We start from the raw sequence: 25,688 nt of genomic DNA on the forward strand, positions 1-25,688 counted from the left end.
CCATGAGGTCTCCTGAGCATGGCCAGGAGTGATCCCTGAGCTCAGAGCCAGGAGTAAACCAGAGCCTTGCTTGGTGTGTGTGTGTGTGTGTGTGTGTGTGTGTGTGTGTGTGTGTGTGTGTGTTGGGGGGGTGGGGGAGGGAGGGGGAGTTAGGGGTTGGGGAGATAAGGGAATTTCTGACTGGGAATTTCCATCAGACATGAGACCAAGAATTCTGGGGGTGGAGTAACTAGTTGGTCACCCCAGAGTGGCCCAGGAAGGCAAGGCCAGCTTTGAGGTCAGGCTCTGCGCAAGACAGGGGGCTCCAAGGGGGCGACAGAGCCTGAACGTGAGGTCCAGGAGGAAAGGAACCAGGAAGCACATCAGGGCTTGGGGGCAGGGGTGGGGTGCCGCGTGTCAAACCAGCTTCCTGGGGTGCACCTGGGCCCTGCCACTGGGCCTACACGTGCCCAGTTCATAACAAAGTCGCCAAGGTAGAGGGGACTTGCCATATCTGGGCCCTGGTTCAGCCGCCTGGCACTGGGGACCCCCGAAACACTCATTGCCTAGGGGTGCTTCTGGTTGAGCCCTGGACATGCTGACAAGAAAACAGCAGAAAGCATCTCTCCTGGTCTCTGCCTCCACCTGCCCCTGCAGGCAAAAAGTAGACTACAGACCGAACATAATTGCCACTCAATTTCTCAATTCCACAGCACCCAAAAGGAGAGAGAGAACAAAAGGGTATTGCCCTGCCACAGAGGCAGGGTGGAATAGGGGAATGGGGGGTGGGAGGGATCCTGGGGTCAGTGGTGGTGGAAAATGGGCACTGATGGAGGGATGGGTACTCGATCATCGTATAATTAAAACCCAAGCACAAAAATTTGTAAGTCTACAGCTGTACCTCATGGTGTTTCCCTAATAAAAATTAAACAAAACAAAAAAAACGGAGTCACACCTGCAACTCATTAACTCACCTGCCCAGAAATGCCTCCTCAGAATGGGGGTTGAGCAGCTGGGCTCAGTTTCCAGCCCAGGACCCCAGAGCCCCCTTAGTAGGCATTGCAGAGTCTGATAAGTTCCCAGCCTTCCCCCACACAAGTCCCTGTAGATTTAGAGGAAAATGGTGTGTGCGTGTGTGCGCATGTGTGTATGCATGTGTGTGCATGTGTGTGCGTGCATGCATGTGTGTTCATGCACGTGTGTGCATGTGTTTGCATGTATGCATGTGTGTGCGTATGTGTTTAGGAGATCACCTCGAGATCACACTGCAGTCTGGAGCAAGGCAGGGCTCAAGCCTACCTCTCCACCTAGGCGGGAAGGGCAAGGCACGGGCAGGAGTGGAGAGGCAGGGAAGCGAGTGGACTGCTAAATGGACCCCCGGGTTCTGACGGGGGCACCCCAGAAAGTCCCAAGGTTGACGTGGCGGCAGAGGGGCCCCCAGTGCAACAGGAAGAGCCAGTATTCGCTCAGTCACTCACAGACACCGACCGAGACCCCAGCCAGGCGCCTTCTCGGCCTTGGCACGTGCCAATGAGGCAGAGCGTGGCTGCAGGCAGCCGGTCAGTGGGCCTCAGGACAGGCACCTCCTGGTTCTCTACACACACGGCATAGAATAGCCCAGGAAGAGCGATGTCCAAAGGCTGAGGTGGGGGTTAGCTGCCTTCCGGCCCTCAGAGAGAGAGAGAGCGAGCTGGACTGAGTGAGTTTGATTCCCAGCACTGCTTGGTCCTCAGAGCAGTGCTGGGAGCAACCCTCGAGCACTGAGTCAAGAGTAGCTCCCAGCATCTCCCACTCTTCACACACACACACACACACACACACACACACAGAAACCCCTCCGCTCTCGCTCTCTAGCTGCCTTTAGTTAGGTCCTGGAAAGTGCTCTTGAGAGAGCCCCTTGGAAATCTGCTATGAACAACTGATCGTCGTTGCGTTTCTGCAGAGAGACTAGTTAATATGTTGGCGTCGACTTCCAGCGCCTCAAAAGGCAAGAACTGTAAAGACCGAAGCTCTTCATTGAAGTGTAGCTGAAGAACGGCTGGAGTCAAGAAAATCCGAGATGGGGAGCCAGGACCCAGGATGGGGGCAGGAAGCTGCTGCCACCGGTTCCCTGCAGTATATTTGCATGATAAACCACACCCCCCGCGGGTGCTAGCTTACCGTCGCCATGGCAACGCACGCCCAGTCAGGCGGGGGAAGCCGCCACCAGGGTCCCCTTCCCAGGGAATTGGTGACCCCTTTGCCCGCTTTCTCGCCTGTCTGGAGGCCGACAGTGTGGACACGGATCCTCTCTGCGGTGTCCACGCTCGGACTCTCCATGTCCCCTGTGACCTACCGTGAAGCGGCCCAGAAACGTACTGAGTCCACTGCCAGGCTCACCGTGGTGCATCCCTGACCTTCATAGGCTGTGTCTGTTCTCTTCTCGGTGTCTCCTGGAGCTGGAGCACCTTCCCCATGTGTCCAAGGAGCCTGGTCACTGGGTGCAGCCCTGACTGGGCTCCTCCTGCCCAGATGCCCCCCTGCACCTCACCTCCTCTTTGCCCATGTCCCGAGATTCTCATGCACTGTCTGATGTTACTACCCCAAATCCAACCACAGATGGAGGGGGGACAGCAAACAGCAGGTCTGGGAGGACACCCCGGCCCCTGAGGGCCTGGAAAACTGTCCCTGTGGGTCTCCTGTCTCCTGTGGGCCCCGTAGAGATGAGATCCCCAAGTCTCACGGGGGAGGGGGCAGGCCACCATCCCCCAGGGACGAACCCCCAACACGGCCGCAACTGCAGAGGCTGGTGCTGAGCCCCCCTTCCCACCTCCCGCAGCTCTCTAGAAATGCCCACCCCAGTCTGGGTGCAAGGTGGTCTTTGAGGTGGGGGCTGTCTTACAAGCCCATCATCTTCTCAGGAGGCTCAGTGTCCCTCTGGGGTCCCCGTGCACTCTCCAGCCCCTCAGCTGTGGCTCTGACCCCCAGCCCAGGCTGCAGCAGGCTGGGCCTCACTTTTCAGTAGGGCGAAGGCAGGATGTGGTGGGCAGAGGGGCCAGGACGGCCTCAGAGACAGCGAGGAGTGGGGGTGGGGAGCCCTGCAGGGGAGCACCTGGAGAGAGCCCAGGGAGAAACCCAAGGAGCCAGGGGAAGAGGAGGGGCAGCCCAGGGCCAGCTGCACGGCCCCCGCCCCAGGGGGGGTTCACTCGGACAGGTTGGCAAAACCTCAGGGTCTGAGTCCTGGAGAGCCGGCAAGGTCCCCCTGGGAGTCTGCACTGAGAGGAGCCGGGAGGGGGCCCTGGCAAGAGCTAAAGTCCCCGCCTGGAGCCAGCCCAGGGGCCACACTGGCTTGTCACAGCTCTCAGGACTCTGCTCCAGCTGTGTCGGCACCTGGTGAAGGGAGGGACATGCTCCCGCAGCCTTGGGTGGGAGACGGGGTGGCCCAGATGACCATGGACCCCTGACCCAGCTGTGGAGCCTAGGATCTTGAGCCCTTGCTTGCTGTGTGGCCCTGAGACCATTCTGGACCTCTCTGGGCTGATCTTTCCCTCCTCACTGAGCTGGAGTGGGGTGGCCCAGGGGCACAGAGCCTGACTGGATAGTGAGCAGATGGCTCTGGTCCTGCTGGAAGTGGGTGGGCTCACCTCTAGGAGAATGGCAGGGGTCTGCAGCGCCTGGAGGAGGGTGCTCCCCCACTGCAAAGTCTGACGCCTTCCTACCTGAGAGACAGCTGCCCTGGGCCGATACCAGCATTTACCTACCATGTTGAGGCAATGAGCACTGGGCACTGAGCACTGGTTACTCAGTACCAGGCACTAAACACTGGGCGCTTAGTATTAAGCACTGAGCACCAGGCACTGAGCACCGGGCACTGAGCACTGGGCACTGAGCACTACTCCAGTACTGAACCAGAGAGGCCAACGGAGGTGAAGTTTCATTGGTTCCTCCAACAAGGCTATTCCTCCAAAACAGGGCTGCTGCTGTGGCAGTGCCTGAACCCCATTTTACAGATGAAGAAACTGAGGCAGAATCTGGTTCAGAGGTCTGAGGAGGCCACTTGCTCGGGCCCAGGCCAGGTGGTTTGAATTCAGGGTCCAGGCTGCACCCCCAATCCTGGTTCCGCCTTTGGGCTCCATTTCCCCCTCTGCTGGCCAGCACCAAGGCCAGCACGGCACCTCGGAACCCGCAGCCCCAACCCCCTGCAGGCCGGGCTACCCAGAGTCAATCACCGGAGATGATGAAATGGCTTCATTTGTCAGTCACTTAGTTTTGCTGGTCCCCAGGGGGGGGGGGCGGGAGAGGGGGAGAGAGAGAGAGAGAGAGAGAGAGAGAGAGAGAGAGAGAGAGAGAGAGAGAGAAGAAGGAGGGAGGGAGGGGGGAGGGAGAGAGAGAGAGAGAAAGAGAGAGAGAAGGAGGCAGGGAGGGAGAGAGAGAGGTGCCCCCTGCAGAGCTGCACCCCAGCACCAAAGTCTCCGTCTGAGCCGCCTGTTAGAAACAGGTACAGGGTACAGTTGAGCGTCCCCAGGCACCAGCTCTGCCCTGACGCCGGTCATTTGCTTCAGACTCCAGGCTGGAGCACCCCTAAGCCCCCATGCTGTGCCGTGCTCCCAGGCGGCCAGCAGTGGTGAGTGCCCACGGCCTCTGCGGCCAGCAAGCTCTGATAGCTGGGCGGAGGGCTGGGGGGCTGGCTGCTGAGCAGGGCTTCTGCTGTGGGGTACGCAGGGGGGCACCGGGGCCCTTCGGTCAGTGGGCCGTGAAGGGCCTCCTCGTACGAGGGAATGGCACCCAGGCCTGGGGTCCTACAGAGAAGGGAGAAGAGAGGCTATTAGCACGGGCCAGGGTGAACCCCCAGCGCACCCAGGAGGATGAGGGGAGGGGTCAGGCTTCATGCCTCAGCAGAGGTAGTGCAGTGGTTAGGGCACCTGACCTGGGTTCGAGCTCTATCTGTTCCCCCAGAGCATGGCTGGGGTCAATGGGCTGATCCCTGGGGGTGTGGAGCCTGACAGCAGTGCCCCTTTGCCCACTGAGCTGTGGGGTTGGTGTGGCCGAGAGTCGTTGGTGGGCTGCAGGTCAACTGAGCACTGCCTGGGAGCACCACCTGCCCCCCAATAAACTTCATGTCCTGGCCCAAACTTTTTTATTCATCGATTTATTTTTAGCTTTTTTGGGGTCACACCTGGCGATGCTCAAGGGTTACTTCTGGCTCTGCACTCAGGAATCCCTCCTGGCATGCTCAGAGGACCCTATGGGATGCCGAGGATCGAACCCAGGTCGACAGCATGCCAGGCAAGTGTCCTCCCTGCTGTACTAACACTCTGCCCTGTCCCACCCACCCGGGGGTCCACACCTTTGACGGCTTTGCAGTGCCCCAGGTATAACACTGAAGTTTGGATGGGGCCCACCCCTGCGGTCTCAGTTCCCCCATGCTGACTCTGCACCCCAAACAGTGGGTCCCCACATGTGCCCACGGCCCTCCCACGGGGTGTCCCACCACCCTCTCCTGTGGCGCTTCCCTTCTGTCCTTGCAACCCCCCACCCACCCCCACCCCAGTTCTCCCTGAAGGCAGGGACTAACTGGGCATCCGGGAGCTGAGGCTGGAGCCTGGGGGTTGGTGCCAGGCAGTTCCTAACTGCATGGCCCCTTACATGGCCGTGAGCCGCGGAGGCTTTGTTCTGCCTATCTGGGTGCCCTCAGACATTGTCTGTCTGAGCTGGAGCGATAGCACAGTGGGTAGGGCGTTTGCCTTGCATGTGGCCAACCCGGGTTCGATCCAGCATCCCATACGGTCCTCTGAGCACCGCCAGGAGTAATTCCTGAGTGCAGAGCCAGGAGTATCCCCTGTGCATTGCTGGGTGTGACCCAAAAAGCAAAAAAAAAAAAAAGTTTAAAAATTAAAAAAATAAAAAGACAGTGTATGTCAGATGCCCACTTCTGCTTACATGACTCCAGAGACAGGAGGCTCCCAGCGACCAAGAGAGACACATCGTCTCTGGGCTTTCCTCCACCCTCCTCCCAGCAAACCACCCTGCAGGGACCTGAGCGAGGGACCTCAGGGGTCCCTCTAAGCAGCTTCCCAGCTGGCCTCCCAGCCACGGCTGATGGATGGGAGGACACTGGTCCTCCGTCCTCTGGGGCCTGCGAGTCACTTCTGAGGGGCAGTGCCTGTCCACTCCCAGGCCCCTGGTGGCGGGGCAGAGTTCTGGCTACTGCTGCTGCCGCTGGTCCCAAAGGTGCAGGGGGGCTGAGGAAGGGTGTGAGTGTGGCCGCACCCCTGCAGCCCTGAAGATCGGGGTTCTGGGGGCTTCACCTGTGCGTCCCTGCCCGTCTGCAGAACAGCGGGGGGGGGGGGGGTCCCCCGCCGTGCTCTCTAAGCAGTCCTGGTGTTCTGGACAGCAGGGGTGCAGGAGGGACAGCGGCTCCAGGACTCTGTGGGCAGGTGCCACGGGGGCATTCGCATGGAGCCCTGGCAAGCAACGTGGTCCATGCCATGGGCTGCCTGTCTAGGCCCAGGGGAGCAGAGGCAGAGGCAGGAACCCCAGGAGGGGTGATAGGGAGCTGCCCGCCCAAGGGAACCCTACCCACTCTGGGTAACCCACTCCCGGCCAGCAAAGCCCTCAAGCACCGCAGGGCTGGGGTTCACCAAGCAGGTGGGGGGCTGGGGGTGGGGGGTGTTGCTGAGCCGGATGCTGAGGTCAGCACCCAGAACCCCCCACCCCACCCCAGAGGGAGGGGAGCAGCTGGGGACAAACTCCCGGTTCCCTGGTGCAGGTCAAAACTCCTGAAAATGTGCCCGCCCACGGCTGGGGCGGCCTCTGCCTTTGTCGGTGGGCTGGGCTGGCGAGAGCCCAGAGGAAGCCGGGGACAGAGATGGGGAAACTCCAGGCCCTGCCACGCCCTCAGCGCCCCAGGGACATGAATCAGCTGAGCAGGCCAGGGGCCACGGGCAGGGACAGCTGGCGGGCAGGGCCAGATGCTAGGTGAGGCGGCCCCAGCAGGAAGTTTGCTCAGAGGGCCTGACGCAGGGTGTCCCTGGTGGCCTCTGCAGTCACGCCCCTCCTCCTTCTCCCAGCCCAGGGACTAGCAGTGGGGAACATGGACCCCAGGCAGGGAGATGATGGCACATAGCAGGGGGCAGAGGAGTGAGTAGCCCTCTGGGGGTCCCCTGCTGGGTCCCCCAGAAGCTCCGCCAAGGCCAGGGTTCATCCCCCTGCTGGGAGCCTGGGTTTTGGGCCTGCGTCCGTCCCCACCCCCACCCTTCAGCGGACTCCAGCAGGTGGACAGGGAAAGGGGCAACGGAACTGCTTGCCCAGCACTTAAACTCTCCTTTCCCCACACATGGCATGTGTCTGTGATCCGCCTCCACAACGACAACAAGAGAATCACACAGATCAGAGCAGACCGCCGGGGAGACAGTCAAAGGGCTGGAGCCCAGGCTTCACAGGCCAGACCCCACGACTGATCCTCGGCACCACATGAGGTTCCCCGAGCACCGAAACAGGAGTACTCCCCAGCAAAAATATTTTTTAAAAAAGAGGAGGAGCCCCAGGAGTACTGGTTCAAAGAACAGGAGTGTGTGCTTTGCAGGTAGGAAGCCAGGGGCTGACCCCCAGCATGTCACCGTCCCTCCAAGAACCACGAGGAGTGGCCCAGAAGCACGGCACTGGGAGTGACACCCAGATTTTTAAAAAGAGGCCGAGCCAAGACGGCTCTTCTCAGCACACCTCAGCCTTCTCATCTGTAAAAGTCTGGTTCTTTTTTTTTTTTTTTTGGATCACACCCGGCGATGCACAGGGGTTACTCCTGGCTCTGCACTCAGGAATTACTCCTGGTGGTGTTCAGAGGACCATACGGTATGGGGTGCTGGGAATCGAACCCAGATCGGCTGCATGCAAGGCAAATGTCCTCTATGCTGTTGCTCCAGTCCCCACAGGCTGTTTCTGTGTACAAACCTCAGACCTGCTCAGGGGCTGAGACTGTACCGTACACGCGTAAGGGTAACAGCGGAAGCATCGAGAGTTGAGCCTGTGCGTGAGCCTGGCAGGGAGCACCCCACCTCACGCCTCTCCTGCCGCTCCTGGGCCAGCTGCCGTTTCAGGGATCTGTGAGAGCCCAGCTCGCGGGCTCAGGGACACACAGCCCGTCCAAGGGGCGTAGGGCAGGGCCTTCTCACGCCCTCTCTGCCATGCTCACCGGGGCTGGGGGCTTCCAGGGATCTCCACGTGTGTTGACACCCCCATCAGGGACCCACAGCTATGGCCCTGCGGCAGAGGATGGCAATGCCTGGCATACCGTAGGTGACCGGTTGACCAGGAGGAGGTGCACAAAAGCATCGCAAATGAGGAAACTGAGGTCCCAAGATGGGACTGGACCGCCCAAGCCGTCAGCCTTAGAGGCCAGAAAGCCAGACGCAGAGAAGCAGGAGAGCTGAGTGGTCACTGCAGGGGCTCGAGGCTGAGTGGCCGGGTTGGGTGGGCTGTGAACTGAGAGCTGACGCAGCCCCCTGCCAGGGGTCCCCGGGCCTGCTGTTGGTGGTGTCCTGCAGCTCAGGGTCAGCAGCTGCCCCGGCGCACTGGGAACAGGCCCAGAGCCCCACCTCGGAGCCACAGCACAGCCTGGGCCCTGTTGGGTCAACACAGTCATGTGTACAGACAACACACACCCAGGCAAGGCTCTGGCCCTGAGCCTGGGGCCCCGCCTGGCTCCAGTGACCACTGTGACACTGCAGGATGAGCAGCTAGCTGGCTTCTCGGAGGAGGAGACAAGCCCCCAGACTCTTCTTCCCACCGCCCTAGAGGAGAAGGCCTCAGGCCCTGTCCAGGAACAACCTGCCACATGACTGGGGCAACACCCCTCTAAGGGGAGGGGCGTCGGGGTGTGACCCCGATGTCTGCTCCTGTGGTTCTTACTAATTTACTTTGTATATTTGGGGGGCCACACCCAGCAGTGCTCAGGGTTGACTCCTGGCCCTGTGTTCAGGGAACCATCTGGAGTGCCGGGGATTGAACCTGGGTTGTCTGCGTGCCAGGCAAGAGCCCTCCCTGTGTGCTAGCTCCCTGGCCACCACGCACACTTTAAAAAAAAAAAGATTTCAGTCTCTCAAGTCCTGCTCCAGGTCCTCTGGGGGACTCCAGGCCCAAGGCCAGCAGTGTGGGGCTAAGGAGGAGGCAGTACTGGACACCCCAGTTGTGCTGGGGCCTCCAGCTGCATGCAGCCCAGACTATCTGTCGGGTCCCTACTGTGCTTGTTAATCCCATTCAGATGAGCAGGCTATGAGGAGTCATTGGGGGCCGTGGGATCCTGACTATCTGGTTAGACAGTGACAGAACCGGGGGAGTGCCCGACGGGTCTGACTCCTGTTCTGTTCTCTCAGCCCCAACACTGCTCTCTCCTACTATGTGGAGTCCAGCTGCCACCTTCTCCGGGACGTCTTCCTGGGTTTTCCTGTGTCTCCATCAGATCAAGGCCACAACCCTCCGATAGCAATTTATACTCTGGTGTGTCAAGTCAGCCTCAACAGGCACCTCCGGCCTCCCTGCCCGGCCTCCCAGGGCAGGGGTCAGGCCTGGCCCAAGGAGGATCTCTGAGAGTCTGCTGGGTAAACGTCTGGGCTGGGGTCCCGCCCACAGCCACCTCCCTACGCCCGGACCTGCCCACTGACCTGTCACTCTGCTTCTCCACCGTGAGGAGGTACAGGTCTCGGGAGAGGTGGTACGGGTCCCAGCGGGGCAGCGGCCGGTGGCCGGCTTTCACAGACCACAGCAGGCCTCCAAGCACGAGCAGCCCGCCGGCCCCGCAGCAGAGGAGACTGATGGACCTGAGCCGAGGGCTGGGGGGCTCGGGCACGGGGGCCCCCATTGGGGAGGTCGGCAGTCCAGGCTGGGCTGCGGCATCCCCCTCACTCCACCAAGCGAAGCAGAGAGTCCCGGCCACGAGCATCACTGTGCCGCTGGCCGTCACGCAGTACCGGAGGGTGGAGGTCACAAGGGCCCAGCTGCACCTCTGCACGGAGGGGAGAGAAGAGAGTGAGCACCCCACTGTGAAATGGGGACCCGGCGCCCACCCAGCAGGCTCACCTAGGCCGCAGAGGGCCAGGGAGTGCCAGGCTGGCCAGTGCCTGGCAGCCTCTCTCCAGGCTCAGAGACCCTCAGTGGCAGGAAGACCCCTGCCACCCACACCACAACCCGCCAGGGCTACCCGGAGCAGGTCAGTGGAACCCTGCCTTGTGTCCCCCTCACTGTCCACAAGGGGGGGCAGCAACTCAGCACCATTGGACAGAGGGTGGCACTGCCCTGGGCAGGCAGCAGAGGGATGGCACTTGGCAAAGTGTCCAGCAGTGTTCGGGCCTCCACTACACATGCCCTGTCCGCACAGTGCCTCTGCGTCCAGCTGTAGGCATGTGGGAGCAGCCCAGAGCCTCAACTCCCCACCTGGGACGCCCACCTAGGATACCCACCTGGGACTCCCCATCTGATTCCCACTGGGACCCCCCACCTGGGACTCTCCATTTGTGATCCCCACCTGGGACTACAAACCTGTGATTCCCCACCTAGGAATCCACACCTGGGACTTCCACCTGGGACCCCCACCCAGGACTCCCCATCTGTGATGCCGCCCTGGGACTCCCCATCTGTGATTCCCACCTGGGACCCTCACCTGGGACTCCCCATCTGTGATTCCCACCTGGGACGCCCACCTGGGATTCCTGTGGACAGCGGCCCAGGTATTAGAACCCCTGTGCTCAACAGCAAGCAACCCCTTTCTGTTGGGCCGGTGGGAAATTTCTGCCACTCGGCACTACTTTGGGGGCCAGAGGTTAAAAACCACTACTCTAAGCTTTTGGCCTCACAAGTGGTGCTCAGCGGGGCACCAGGGCCCCTGCGATCCTGGGCCGGGGAGGGGGGGGCAGCAGCTCAGTGAGTGCTGGGGGTGTGGTTCTGCGGTGCCTGGGTCGGAACCAAGTTCCCCAGGGCAAGGCAAGCCCAGCCCCCCAGCAGGTCCTGCCCCCCACACTGAGCTCCCTGCGGGCAGCCACCTGATGCAGCCTGTTCACTGCTTCCCCCGTGGCTGGACCCACTCAGCAGCTACCAGTGGTGGCCCAGCAGGTGGGTCTCCGCATGTCTCTGAACGGTGGGCTCCCCAGGGATTTTGTGGAGACCCTCCCTGCTCCCCACAGAGCTGAGCCTCAGATACTGGGGAGGGGGCACCAGCAGACCTCAGGGAGGCTCCAGTGCTCACAAACATGGCCAGCTGACCTGCTGCTGCCTATAGATGCCCAGAGACACCCAGAGATGTCCAGCTGGGCAGCCAGTCAAAGGCACGTCCCCCCGGGGCCAGAGAAGCACAGTTTGCTAACTGTGAGCATATGCGCAACGTCGGGCTTCAGAAGGGAGAATCCTCAAATGTGGGTTTATTCTATTTTTTTTTTCTCTTTGGGTCACACCCGGCGATGCACAGAGGTTACTCCTGGCTCACACATTCAGAAATTACTCTTGGCGGTGCTCGGGGGGGGGGGGGGGGGTGGGGGGAGGGGGCATATGGGATGCTGGGAATCGAACCCAGGTCGGCCGTGTGCAAGGCAAACGCCCTACCCGCTGTGCTATCATTCCAGCCCTAAATATAGGTTTAAATAACATGCATGTGCATATGTAAGCACGAGAGAATGTTTACCTGTAAGGGGGTGCTCTGGAAGTGAACCCCATCTCTGCACACTCCACTCCCCACCCCAACTTCCCAGACCCTTGGAAGCATGTAGGAAAATGCCATTGGTAAATCACCTGCAGTTCCCTGGTTAACAGACCTGGGGGTCAAGACTCCTAGCTCCTCTCAAGGCATTTCCTTGAGTTGGGAAAAAAGAAAAAAGAATCAGCCCCAGAATACACGGGCCCTGGAGCCCTGAATGCCATAAAAAGCGACAGCTGTGCTTAGAGAGAAAATCATGCGGCGATTTCACAGAAACGCCCAGACCCAGTTCTCACTGGCGTCCTGGGGCCTCCGCTGCCGGTCTGGAGGACAGCCAGTTCTATGTGTGCTGTTGTGAACGAGCTGTAAGCTAAGTAAAGTGACCGGGAACTGGAAGACAGCCCCTGGCTCTGCCCCTGCTTAGTTAGCTCCTTATCCGGCTTCCGGGCGCCTCCATGTTCCCCTCTGTAAAATGGGCATGACCCGGGCCTAGATGCTGCACCACCAACAAAGGAACTTTAAGCGACAGTTTTCTTTGAAGAACTAACCCCTCCGGACTAGGGATGTAGTTCCTGAGCAGCGGGAGGACGCGGTCAGCATGAGAAGAATACGTGGGGACCCCTCAGCAGCACCCTGGGCACTAGCTGGAGCTACCCCAGCAACAGCAGGCCCCAAACCAAAAGAAACCCAAAGAATATCTAAATGCCGGACATCAGGCTGCGAGGCTGGCTAATCCTGGTTAAAATAAAATCCCCAGGACCACTAATGGTCTGTGCGGAGGCCAAGGGTCCCTCCTGGGCACAGAGTCAGAAATCGCCCCTGAGCAGCGCCGGGTGTCCCCTCCCTTAACCCCTCAAGCCCCCCACAATCAATCATCTCAACAAGAAGTGATTTCCAGCCCCATGTAACCCCAGGTAAACCGAGGCCCAAGGCCATCCAAAGAGTTAAGGAAAAGATGGGGGTGTCCGGGCGCGTCCTCCTTAGCCTCCTTGGTCCCAGGGAGGGGAAGGGGCTCAGGGGGTGCCGGGGTGCTCCCGCGGGCGGGGAGAGGGGGACGCACCTGGGGCACCGCCATGGCAGGGCGGCGTCCAGACGGTCAGCGCAGGGCGCGGCGCGCGGGGCCCGGCGCGGCCAGCGCCAGGTGGCTGGGTCTGCGGGCAGCTCCAGGCGTCCGCGGGTGGCCACACTGGACGTCCGGAGTCCCGCTGTCCAGGCTCTGCAGGAGCGCTCAGGCTCGGCTCCGGGTTTATTCCAGGGTCTCGCGTGCAGCGGGTCCCCTCGGGCCGCGCCCAGTCCAGTGCGCAGAGGGGGCCGAGCCCGGCCTCACCCCGCCCCGTCCCCGGGGCGCGCGCTGCCGTCCCAAGCGGCCGCTAACTGGGCGCTAGCAAGAAGGGGGCGCCTAGAAGGGGCTTCGGCGGTCGTCACCCCGCCCCCGGGCTCTGCAGACGGCGAGGGGGCTCGTGCGCCCAGACTGGGGCTTGAGGGCGCGTCCCGGCCCGCCGCTGCCGGGATCCGAGTCTCCCGGGATCCGAGTCCCGGGGCGCCGCGCGCGCGGGCGAGTTGGGGGCTACCCTGCGGTGACCCCGACTCCGACTCTCCCCGGAGCGCTCCCCGGCTGTTTGGGGGGACCGGTCCCGCCCTTACTCCCCCACCTGGGTGGACCAGGGAACCTAAACAGAAACATCAGCTCGAGCGAGCGCGGAGACGCTCCTCCCCGCGCCACGCCGCGCTCACCCTGGAGCGCGTCCCTGGATTCACACCCTCGGAGGCCCGCAGGGCTCTGCCCAGGATGGGACGGGAGCCCCCAGGGCAGGGTCCGCCCCTCGCTTCCCCAAACCTCCCTCCCTCTCGCAGCCCAGACCAGGTGACTCGGGGAAGGCTCCGGTGCGTCCAGGCTGCCCCGCGAAGTCACATGTAAACCCTTGACAGGGAGTTCATTGTGCAGAATCGCCCACTAGCAGACGCCTGGGGTCTTTTGTGTTTCTTTGGGGGACTCTCTCAGCAGTGCTCAGAGGCGGCTCCCTGGATCCTGCAGGGCGGGGCATCTGCACGATCCATTCCTACTGGCCTATTGGCCGCTGTCTTACAGCCCAGGGTTTTGTTTTTGTCTTCTCCTGCGCTGCATCAAGCCAAGGGCGCTGAGGCCAGATTCCTCTCAAGCCTGAGCAAGTAGTCTGCGCCCAGCTGGGTGTCTGTCCACTGCCCAGGGCCCAGGGGCTGCCTTCAGTTGGCACCTCAAACTGGCAGCTGAAGGCGCTGAGTCAGATCTCTAAGGTGTCCTCGAGGGACAGTACAGAGTGTAGGACGTTTGCCTTGCACCCGGCAGACTCAGCTTCCATCCGCAGCACTTACATGGTCCTCCCCCCTCACCCAGGAGCGATTCCTGAGCACAGAGCCAGGAGTAAGCCCTGAGCACTGCCAGGTGTGGCCCCCAAACAAAACAACAGCAAACCAGATCAGTGAGAGCCAGGCCTCCTGAACAACTTGTCCTGGAGGAACTCGGAGATTCCTAAGCTGAGGAGGAGTCACACTCCGGCAGTGCCCAAGGATTACTCCTGGCTCTGCACTTAAGGATCACTTCTGGCAGTGCTCAGGGGACCATAAGCAGTTCCGGAAAGGAGTCTGGCTGCCCTGCAGGCTGTCTTGTCTCCTGCCAACCCGCCCCCAAGCCCCCTCTATTATCCTTTTAGATGTTCTTTCTTTCCATCTCCACTGTGTGTTGTTCGTATAAATGTTCCCATTCCAGGAGAGATAGTATAATGGGTAAGGCCTTGCTCATGGCTAACCTGCGTTCAATCCCTGGCATCCCATATGGTCCCTTGAGCACTGACCAGGAATGATTCCTGAGTGCAGAGCAAGAGTAAGCCCCGAGCATCATCGATGTGACCCAAAAACAAAATAAAAAGAAACAAAAAGCTCTCATGTCACAGACTGGAAGTTGATGCCCAGACTGAGACAAAGGCCTGCCTAAGTCCAGAGGCTGGGCTGAGGTGGGGACCTGGCTGACCACTTTAGCTTTGCTCCACCCCATCCAGAGGTGGGATCAGCTGCCCAGGAGCCAGGCGTGGCACAGGCCTGAAGCTGGACAGGCTGTGGTTTTCTGTCTGGACTCCACCAATGCAGCCCAGGAGCCTTGTCTGCCTTTGAGATGCTGCTGTCACAATGTCGCTCTAAGGTGGAGAAAGCCAGTTGACTGTGGAGGGCTAGGAAAATGGAATTCAAGACAATGCCTCTAACTGGGAACACCCCTCATCCATGACGCCCCTGGGGGCATGGAGCTCACATCAGGAGAAGAAGTTCAGGTGCTGGCAGAGCACTGGGCTCTGGCCGGGTTCCACTTCTCTCTTCTGTGCTGCCCAGGCATCATGGAAAGCCCTAAAGGCCAGTGTACTTCCAGGCCAACCTTCCAGAACAATCCACTGCTACATGGCTGGTTCTGTGCCCTATCTCAGAACACAGGGCATTTTTTTTTAATGTAGGAATACTGCTATTTATTCAGTCACTGATTAGCTGATTGAATTGGGCATGAACTCCACCTTACTTTTTTTTATTTTATAATTTTATTTATTGAATCACCGTGAAAGCAGTTACAAAGCTTTGGGGTTTAAGTCTCGGTCATACAGTGAAACACTCGTACCTTCACCAGTGCCCATTCTCCACCACCAAAAACCCCAGTATACCCCTCTCCCACACCCTCCCCCTACCAGTGGGGCAGATGATTTCCACATTACTCTCTCTCTCTACATTACACTCTCTCTTTGATTACATTCAGTATTTTGACACTAGACCCACCATTATTATTTGGGATTTTACCCCAACACTCAGATCTGCTGAAAAGGCAACAGTAGACAATTTGTTTTCTATTGCTGGTTATGAATAACATATGATGTCATGTGGTTGCAGTAGTGGCCCCGCGATTTTGAAATTTTAACACTTAAATCTGGAGGGATTTCTGCCAAAACCTGCTGGGTTCCGAGATTTGTTCCTGAGTCTCTGGAATCATGGCCGTTAAGCAGCTTGATCAGGAGCCAAAAAAGCTGTTCATGGGCGGCGACTTGGGGTCTCATTGGGATGGGGAAGAAAGGGCCGGCTCCACCCCCATCCCATGAGGCCCCATGTGTCTCGTCACTGAGGGCCCAAATCTGACTGCCCAATGGCCTTTGGAGGATGGCAGCCACCACGCTGCCTAGAGGGAGCAGGTGGAGGGACAGCACCCTTTCCCCCTTGGGGTGGCCCAGCAACAGTAACCTACTGCGGGTCCAGACACATTTCTGCCAAAAGCCACTGGGTTTTGAGATTTGTTTCTGAGTCTCTGGGATCATGGCCGTTAAGCAACTTGATCAGGAGCCAGAAAGGCCATTCGTGGGCAGCAACTCGGGGTCTTGTTGAGGTGGGGAGGAAAGGGCCGGATCCACCTCCATCCCATGAGGCCCTGTGTGTCTCGTCACTGCAGTCCCAAACTTGATTGTCCAGTGGCCTCTGAAGGATGACAGCCACCAGGTCACCAGGGGGAACAGGCCAAGGCAAAAAACCTATTCCCACCTGGGTTGGCCCAGTGCTGGGACCGGATGCATCACTAAGGGCCCAAACCTGACTGTCCAATGTCCTCTGGGAGATTGTGGTCACCGAGCTGCCAAGGGGGAGCTGGTGGAGAGACAGCACCCCTTCCCCCCTGGGGTGGCCCAATGACAGTAACCTACTGTGGGGTCCGGACACATTTCAAACACAGGGCATTTTCCTCCCTAAACCTGTCTACATTATTTTTCACAACTTTTATATATTTTGTTTTCATAAAGTAGTTCACAATAGTTTATTGCAGATAATATTCAAACACCAATCCCACCACCAAGCACCTTCCCACAACAATAAGGGGGGAGTTTGAGAAGGTTGTTGTATTTCATTCTGGAGCCATTTAAGCCTGTATATAAGAGAATACAAGCAAATTAAAGCCAAACGAATGTGTGCTACTTGCGTACATAAGTGGGCTAGAGTATAAGAGGCCATTCGGGAATTCTGCGTTGCTCTCTTCCAGGACCTTTGTTTTATAGTCTCTGGATCTTGGCCATTGGTGAGATTGCATGGTGCCAGGGGCAGTTTGTGGGTATGGCTGCCAAGTTACTGGATAACTGGGGATCTGGGGGGAGGAGGCCCAGTCCTGATCCGAGCAGGCTTGGAGGTCTCAGTCAAGGGTCCCACATGCCTGGGTTTGTCTGCCAGTTCCCACTTGGGTGAGGCTCATCCAAGTGTGGAGGGTAGCCTTGAGTATGGCAGTGATTGGGTTCTGGAGGTTTTTGGCTGCCAGGGTTCTTTCTGCTTGGGATGGGCAGGGAAACTCAACCTGACCCCCTCCGAGGTGCCCTGGTAAAGACAGCCTTACGCGGGGCCTACATCATTTTTAAAGGGCAACATTAACTTTATAAGAATGCTGCTTTGGAGGGTCAGAGAGAGCACGGTGAATAAGGCACTTACTTGCCCTCTACTCAGCCAACTCAGGTTCAATCCCGGGCACCACTCATGACTCGCTGAGCACTGCCAGGAGTGCTCTCTGAGTGCAAGACCAGGAATAAACCTTGAGCACCGCTGAGTGCAGCCTAAAAATGAAACAACCCCCCAGAAGGTTTTGGGGTGTTCGGGGGGATTAGAAGCCACGCAGGGGGCTGCAGCATTTGCTGGGGGATCGTTTCAAGCCCTAAGTTTCGATGAGTCTCAGCAGTCTGTGGGATCACGCAGGGCTGGGGAATCTAGTGAGTCAATCCCAGGGGCCAAGGGTCCTAGATCCCTACAATCTTTCCAGTCCCAATCTACATTACTTTAATGGTTGGAGAAAACTGAAAGTAGAAAAATATTTCCTAATACATGAAACTCACATTCCAGTGCCCACAAACAAAGTTTGACGGAGTCACGGTTGTGTACACAGGCACAATACTATTGTGCCCTGCTGGAAAGAAGTCGAGGTCATGGAAACTATCGTGTCCATAAAATCTAAAGTACTGAGCGACTGGGCCCTCACAGCAAACCTCTATCGGCCAGCCTCTGCCTCAGTCTTTATGCTTTGGGCCGTCCTGCCAGGGTCGCTGTCACGGCTGCCCGCTGGCCAGTGCAGAGTCATGACGAGCGCCGGCAAGATTGAGCCTCGTGGGCTTCAAGCCTGAGAGTAGAAACGTCCTCACAGCAACCATCTTGTCAGTGTGGTGGCCGGAGGGATTTCAATAGCAAAATAGAAGGGGCAAAAGCACATATTTAGAAAGGATGGGCTGTAGGCCAGGTGGGTCCCCTCCACCCCAGGCAGGGTCTTATCTGCAAACAAAAACAAAGGTTCTAGATAAGTGGTCAACAGGCCTTATCCGAGGATTTCAGTGGAAAGACTAGAATAGGGAAACCGTCAGTGCTGAAGGGCTGCTTGGTTGTTAGGTTGTTGGTGTTTTTATTTGTTTTGTTTTGTTTTGTTCTGACACTCCCAGTGGTGCTCAGGGCTTATTCCTGGCTCTGTGCTCAGGGATCCCTTCTGGTGGTGCTCAGGCAACCATACGGGGTGCTGGGGATTGAACCCAGGTCGGATACGTGCAAGACAAGCACCCTCCCTGCTGTACTATCAGTAGGGCCCCCTGGTTTTTAATATTTAATTCAGCTCTTTAGCACAGCGGTAGGGCGTTTGCCTTGCGTGCAGCCAGTCCGACCGAGCCGGGTTCAATTCCTCCACCCCTCTCGGAGAGCCCAACAAGCTACCAAAAGTATCTCGTCCACACGGCAAAGCCTGGCAAGCCTGGCAAGCTACCTGTGATGTATTCAATATGCCAAACACTGTAACAACAAGTCTCAAAAATGGAGGCCGAGGGGACCATCCGAGGTGGGCCCAGGGTTTCCATTCCAGGCTTAAGACAAATGCCGTAAGCCACTGAGCCGTCTTCTGTGTCAGGATCATGTCTTTGTGCTCGTCACCTTGAGGACAGAACGCACAGACAGAGCATCCCCTGCTCAAAGAGAATTCGGAAAAGCCCAACAGCGACTAGAGTCTGCTGCAGATGGCCCTGTGGGACATTCTAGATAAAGCCCCAGCTCTTATTTTCACAGCAGGTTTTTACATGTTTCTTTAAATTTTGGGGGGAGAGGGTACAGGGGAGTTGGGCCATACCTGGTGGTTCTCAGGGCTTACTCCTCGCTCTATGCCCAAGGATCACTCCTGGTAGGGCTTGAGGGACAAGGCACAGTGTTAGGGATTGAACCCGGCTCAGTTTGGTTGCGGGGTCTTCTCTCAGTTTCTGCGGGAGAAACTGAGCAAGGTCTTCACCCCGGCCTAGAGCTCTATCTCATTTATTTATTTATTTATTTATTTAATAAGTGAATCACCGTGAGGTACTGTTACAGATTTACATATTTTCGTGCTTGTGTTTCAGTCTACAATGCTCGAGTACCCATCCCTTCACCAGTGCCCACCCTCCACCACCGATGATCCCAACATCCCTCCCACCCCCTACCCCATTCCCCCCAACCACCCCACTTCTGCGGCAGGCCATTCCCTTTTGTTCTCTCTCTCCCTTTGGGTGTGTGGTTTGCAAAAGAGGTATTGAGTGACCATTATGTTCGATCTATAGGCTACTTTCAGCATGCATCTCCCATATATTTAATGTGATATACAGTTGCTAGCCAGGAGTCTCAGCCGGCTACATGTTAGCATCTGCAGTAGACTTGCCAAAAATACCAGATGGAGAGATAGTCCAGTGGGTAGAATGTTTGCCTTTCAAGCAGCTGGACCCGGGTTCAAGTCCCAATATCCCATATGGTACCTCAAACGCAGCCAGGAGTGACCCCTGAACGGAGCCAGGGGTAAGCCCTGAGCACTGGCAGGTGTGACCCCAAAAAACAAAAAAGAAGAAAGAAAAGTACCAAACCTGCTGTTAGACACTCCGTGTCCTTAAATCAGCTCGTCCCCAAAATGTGGTGCTGGAGCGTTTCCACCACAGTGTCATGGAAAAACTCCAGCTGGGCCCCGAAACTCTGCAGGAGGAGAATTCAGGGCTCATCTATGCCAGGTTGAACGTGGATTTGGACAGTCTGGAAGATTCTCCCAGGTAGCCGGCCATGGCATCGACTATTTGACCTGGTCTGGTGGAAGGAGCAGCATATATAAATTCTTTTCTGTGGAAAACTCAAAATGCTGGGCTGTGGGATCTGCCCTGAGGAGAGAACATGCTGGATGGTGGAGCTTCTTTCTCTACAAAAGACAGGACAGCCGATGGGGGTTCATGGCTCTTGGGGCAATAGGATCCCAATTTTATAAGCGACGAAGTGCTTCGTGGTGGGGGGGATTTTTACAGCTTTCCTGAGAGTGAGTTCACAGCCCAGTTCAACTGCTTCCGGTCTGTTCTCAGAGTCACGCACACATCGCCAAAATTAACTGTGGCACATGTCCTGTGCTCCCCAAGCCAGAACCCTCTCATGACCCCATTCTGCCGGCCCATGGCAACCCCAGTCTATCTGCTGTCCCCATGGGTTTGCCCGCCGGGGAGTTTCCCATAGATGGAAGCGGGGACACTGAATTTCCTGGACCATATGCGTCCCCGTTCCTTCCCCTGGTGGCTGCCTCCTGGGCTCTCCCAGCCGTGGAGGGCCCAAGTGAGTGGCTCCGACTTCGGGCCGTCATGAACACAGCGTCCGGGACGATTTGTGGACATGTTCGTCTGTGACAAGCTTTCAATTCTCTTGCGTCCACAACCTCAGAGCAGACCTGGCAGATTGTCGGAAAGCTCTACATGATCAACTCAAGGGAAAGTCAGAATTTGCTGTTTTTGGTTGTTTGGGAAGTTGGAAGTCTCAGTCAGCAGTCCTCCAGCGCAACTCCTGGCTCAGTGCTCAGGGGCAGCTCCCAGCAGTGCTTGGGGACCAGGTGATACTTGGACTTGATTGCAGGCCTCCTGCGTGCAAAGACTGTGCTGAGGCTCTCGAGTTCTCTCTGGCCCACGATGAGAGTTTCATCTTCACTTTAGGGTTAAGAAAGCCAAGGCTCAGAGCATTAAGAATAGTCACCCGAGATTAAAGGATGGCAGGTTTAAATCCAAGGGAGAGAGGGTACCTTCCTTCCTGTGTGGTGGCACAGCCACAGCCCCAGTAGGAGGCTGAGAGACTGGGTTCAGGACAAATAGAACTTGAATGGATCCAATATGCCCCCAGTGAGTCAGTTCCAAAACAAGGACTGGAGCTTTTTCCCCCTGGACAGCAAGATGGCAGCCACCTCAGAGCTTATTGGAAAGCCAGGTATGAGCCGGTCGTGATGGGGCAACTGAAACCTCATGGGAAGGGGGGCATTCCCGGCTCATCCTTCACACCCTACTGAGGTCACGAGTTGCCCCCCACGAGCGGCTCTCCAGCACGGCCATGGCTCCAGAGCCACAGAACCCAATCTCATAATTATCCTGCTCTCGGCAGAAATACTTCCAGGCTTAGTAAGTAAAATATCAGAAATCCAAAATCATGCTGCCGCTATCACGGCCGCGCGACATCATTTGGTTCTTGTAACCAGCTGTAGAAAACAAATTTTTTTTCACAATGCCTTTTCAGCAGGTCTGATTTTGGGGTGTAAACTCTAAACAATAATAGTGCATCTTTTGTCGAAACAATGAATCTAATCAAAGTAGATAGAGTGTTAATTAGAATTCATCTGCCTCACAGGCATTGGGAGGTTGGGAGGGGGCGTATATTGGGGTTCTTGGTGGTGAAAAAAAAGTACTGGTGAAGGGAAATGTATTTGATCATTGCATGACCGAGACTTAAACCCGAAAGCTTTGTAACTTTTCCCACAGTGGTTCAATAAATAAATAAATAAGTAAAAAAAAAAATCCAAGGGAGATAAAACAAAGCACAGGGCACTGGCTGATCTCAGTTTGATCAGCACCAGGGGGCATCCCTGAGTGCAGAGTCAGGAGTAAGCCCTGAACACCCCCAGCTGCAACCCCCAACCCTAGCACTATAGCGCTGTCCTCCCATTGTTCATCGATTTGCTCGAGCGGGCCCAGTAACGTCTCTATTGTGAGACTTGTTGTTACTGTTTTTTTTTTTTTTGGCATATCCAATATGTCACCGATAGGTAGCTCGCCAGGCTTTGCTGTGCGGGTAGAATACTCTCAGTAGCTTGCCAGGCTTTCTGAGAGGGACAGAGGAATTGAACCTGGGTCGGCTGTGTGTAAGGCAAATGCCCTACCCGCTGTGCTATTGCTCCGGCCCAAAATAAAATAAAACAAGCAAAAATTCCAGAACTGGTGGAGCATGTGCCTTGTATGTGTGAGATCCTAGGTTCAATCTCTGGCACCCCAAAAATAAATAATAAACAATGAAATCAGGCCTACCCACCATGGCCCTACCCCTCCTTCCTGCCTCTGGATAAATATTGAAAATAATGCAGGGCCAATGCTATTAGCATGCGTGGGAAGGCCCCAGGGTGTTCTGATCAGTACCCAGGGGTGAGAATCTTTCTCACAGCAAGTCCCAGGGAATTCCAATCAGTATCCAGGGGAGAGAATCTTTCTCATAATGTAGCATGTGTCATAAATACTCCTGCGATGCGACAAAAGTAGATATATCAACCCCCTGGGATGAATAGTCACGAAGAGGAAATTCTGTAAAGCGCTTGAAGGTGTTAATAGAAAAATAAGACCTTGGGGATAAAGCCATAGCATAGCAGTTAGGACGTTTATCTTGCCCATAGCCGATCTGGGTTCAATCCCTGGCAACCTATCTGATCCCCTGAGCCCTCCAGAAGTGATCCCTGAGCACAGACCCAGGAGTACACCCTGAGCACTGCCAGGTATGGTTCCTCCCCTCCAAAAAAAAAATAAAAGAAAAATAAGATGAAGATTGTGAAGCTGTTTAAGAGTCCTTTGGACTGGACCTCCACATATTTTTTTTAAACATTTATTTATTTATTTATTTATTTTTGCTTTTTGGATCACACCCGGCGATGCACAGGGGTTAGTCCTGGCTTTGCACTCAAGAGTTGCTCCTGGCGGTGCTCGGGGGACCATATGGGATGCTGGGAATCAAACCCCGGTCAGCTGCATGTAAGACAAATGCCCTACCCGCTGTGCTCCAGCCTGGCCTCCACATATTTTGAAAATTAAAAAACCAAAACAGGGGCCGGAGCGATAGCACAGTGGGTAGGGCATTTGCCCTGCACGTGGCCGACCCAGGTTCGATCCCCGGCATCCCATATGGTCCCCCAGCACCGCCAGGAGTAACTCCTGAGTGCCAAGCCAGGAGTAACCCCTGAGTATTGCTGGGTGTGACCCAAAAAGCAAAATTAATTAATTAATTAATTAATTAAAAAAAATAAAAAACCAAAACAACCCTAAGCAGTCAGTTGTGGAGTAAGAGTTACCAATGTAATCCTACCTTGATGCTGACCATTAAAAAATGATAAATAAATAAATTTTAGAACAGTGCAGAGTCTCCTGCCCCCGTGCCTGGCTGTCCTCGCCAGGGCCCCTTGGAGGGGAGCGGGTTGAGTTTCCCTCCCCGCCCTGACCAGGGCTCCGGCAGCCGAAGACCTCCAGAACCAGCCACCACCATGCTGAGACCACTCTCCACACGCATGAAGGTACTGGCAGAGGAACAAAGGAATGCGGGTTCCGGGGCTGAGATCTCCAAGCCTACTCGGATCGGGGCTGAGCATCCTCCACCCAGATCCTCCAAATTTCAGTAGGTAGGGGTCACACCCACCAACTGGCCCCCTGGTGCCGTGTAATCCCATCAACGGCCAAGACCCAGAGATTATAAAACCCAGCTCCCGGACATCTTATTATCTCATTCTTACTTTGGACAACCTGGCAGGCTACCTAATGTAACCTGCCCACACGGCAGAGTCTGGCAAACTCCCCGTGGCATACCCAATATGCCAAATACCAGTAACAATGATGGGTCTCATTCTCCTAACTCTGAAAGAGCCTTGAATATGGCACTCTTTAAAAAATCTCAGGGTTGGGACGAAGGAGACGTTACTGGGGCCTGCTCGAGGCAATCGACGAACAACAGGATGGTCGTGATCGTGATCATGGTCGTGAAATAAATAAATACTCGGGGCCAGGAGACAGTGCAACAGACTTGGTGCAGACTTTGCATTAAGAGGCTCAGATTCCACCCCAAGCACCACATGGTTCCTTGAACACCACCGGGAGCAGAGCACCACTGGGGGTGGCCCCCAGGGTGGTGGTGGGGTGGTGGGAGGGAAACTGGGGTCATTGGTGGTGGGAAATGAATATTGGTGAAAGGATGGGTGTTGGATCATTGTATGACTGAAATCAGATCATGAACAGCATTGTAACTATGTATCTCCTGGTGACAATTAAAAAAATAAAAATTGAAACAAAACAAAAACAGTAACAGAGGACTCCTGTGGGGGATCCCCTCTGGAGGCCGTTATTTCTTGCAAGAATGTTCTTGTTTTCCCTGACTGATCCCACAAGCCCAGTGCCTGGGCAAGGCTGGGCCCTCACTTGGGTCCTGCACTTACTGATTACACAGCGGGATGGTTCCTGCCGACGACACCTGGGCTGGCCAGTGAGGCTGTGGGGATCTCCTGAGTCTCCTCAAGGCTCTCGCTGTCAGGCTCCACCTCCCAGTGCTCTGCCTGTCCCGACCCTGAAGTCTGTGACCTGGCTCTCTAGTGTGCACGTGGGCCCCCGTAATGCCCAGGAGACGCCAGTTTATTCACAGAGAGGCAGGGAGAGCACCCTGGGAGTCACCTCTGTAAAGGATATCATCAACTGCAGTTCAGAGTAGGGCCAACCTCGGGAAGCATCCTTGGAGCACCATCCCTGCCCACGATGTCCCCGGCTACTCTGGGCACAGTCACAGGCACAGCCAGTCTGCCAAGGGAGTCGTGTTTGAAATGGAAACCAAGGCAGAGAGCGGCAAGGGGGTCTGTGAGGCCGCAGGGGCCTGGGAAAGGCCAGAGATTCTGAGACTGACCCAGACGCTGTCTCTGTCTCTTTGTCTCTTTGTCTCTCTGTCTCTCTCTGTCTCTCTCTGTCTCTCTCTGTCTCTCTCTCTGTCTCTCTGTCTCTCTGTCTCTCTGTCTCTGTCTCTCTCTCTCTCTCTGTCTCTCTGTCTCTGTCTCTCTCTCTCTCTCTCTCTCTCTCTCTCTCTCTCTCTCTCTCTCACACACACACACACACACACACAGAGCCCTCATGCCTCTCTGGGGGACAGACAGCTCCTCTCACTGGGCGGGAAGGTGGTGCTTCCTTACTGCAGGGTTGAGGTGCTTCTGGAACCATCTTCCTCTTTCCCAGGGAAGCTGCAGACCTCCCCTTCCCATACTCCCACCTCCCTGGCCCACACCCCAACCCCAGCGCCCCTTCAGCCAAGGTCCCAGGCACACTGAGAAACTCCCCCAGGCTGTCCATGCTAAATCCTCAGCTCTCCTCAGACACCGGCTCCCTCACCTGAGACACCTGAGAGAGGACTTGAGGGAGGCAGAGGGGGATTCTGGAGACGACCCCCACCATCCTTACTGGGCCTGGCTTCCCACAGGAAAAAGGGGACGGTGGTCTCAGCCACTACACATAAGCCGCCCCCGCGTTGGCTTCCCGCCTCTCCACCACGCCCCTGTACTGTGACCTTGGCCGGGGGGTCCCTCTGTGGGGCCTCTGTGTGCCGGTGGGACACACATGTGGGGCCAGGGAGGGACAAGCATTGAGGCAGACACTGGACATGGGCTTCACGTCCTTCCCAGGGGCCTGCTGCTCTCCAGTTCCCCTCCCTGCCCCGTTCTGGGCCCCTCAGTCAGCCTACAGCTCTGGGGCGTGTGTGGCTCTTCTCTCTCTGGAAGCTCCTACATCGTTCTTCAAACAACTAAAGGCAGCTTAGGGGCCGAAGCGATAGTACAGTGGGTAGGGCATTTGCCTAGCCCGCGGCCGACCTGGGTTCAATCCCCAGCATCCCATATGGTCCCCCCAGCACCGCCAGGAGTAATTCCTGAGTGCAGAGCCAGGAGTAACCCCTGTGCATCGCTGGGTATGACCCAAAAAGCAAAACAATTAAAAAATAAATTAAAAAAGTA

At 56.7% G+C, this 25,688-nt stretch overlaps 2 protein-coding genes across 3 annotated transcripts in view; one reads left to right on the forward strand and one right to left on the reverse strand.

Moving 5' to 3' along the window:
• The window catches only part of USP24 (ubiquitin specific peptidase 24), a 287,122-nt gene that overhangs the window by 159,280 nt on the left and 102,154 nt on the right, over positions 1-25,688 (forward strand). The window lies entirely within an intron of this gene.
• Positions 4,517-12,757, reverse strand: TMEM61 (transmembrane protein 61). Its single transcript, XM_056122211.1, has 3 exons — positions 12,699-12,757; positions 9,618-9,958; positions 4,517-4,757 (listed from the first exon to the last, which is right to left on the reverse strand). Exons 1-3 carry the CDS (start codon positions 12,711-12,713, stop codon positions 4,517-4,519), a joined length of 597 nt encoding a protein of 198 aa, XP_055978186.1. The 5' UTR covers positions 12,714-12,757.

Source organism: Sorex fumeus, unplaced genomic scaffold, assembly GCF_029834395.1.
Source record: "Sorex fumeus unplaced genomic scaffold, SorFum_2.1 ptg000045l, whole genome shotgun sequence".
NCBI classification, from domain to species: Eukaryota; Metazoa; Chordata; class Mammalia; order Eulipotyphla; family Soricidae; genus Sorex; species Sorex fumeus.

What these genes read in the sequence shown, in the direction of transcription:
- TMEM61 (XM_056122211.1), bottom strand. An exon ending in GTGGAGAAGCAGAGTGACAG is followed by an intron (nt 4,758 to 9,617) that starts GTCAGTGGGCAG and finishes CCTTCTCTGTAG; the next exon opens with GACCCCAGGCCTGGGTGCCA.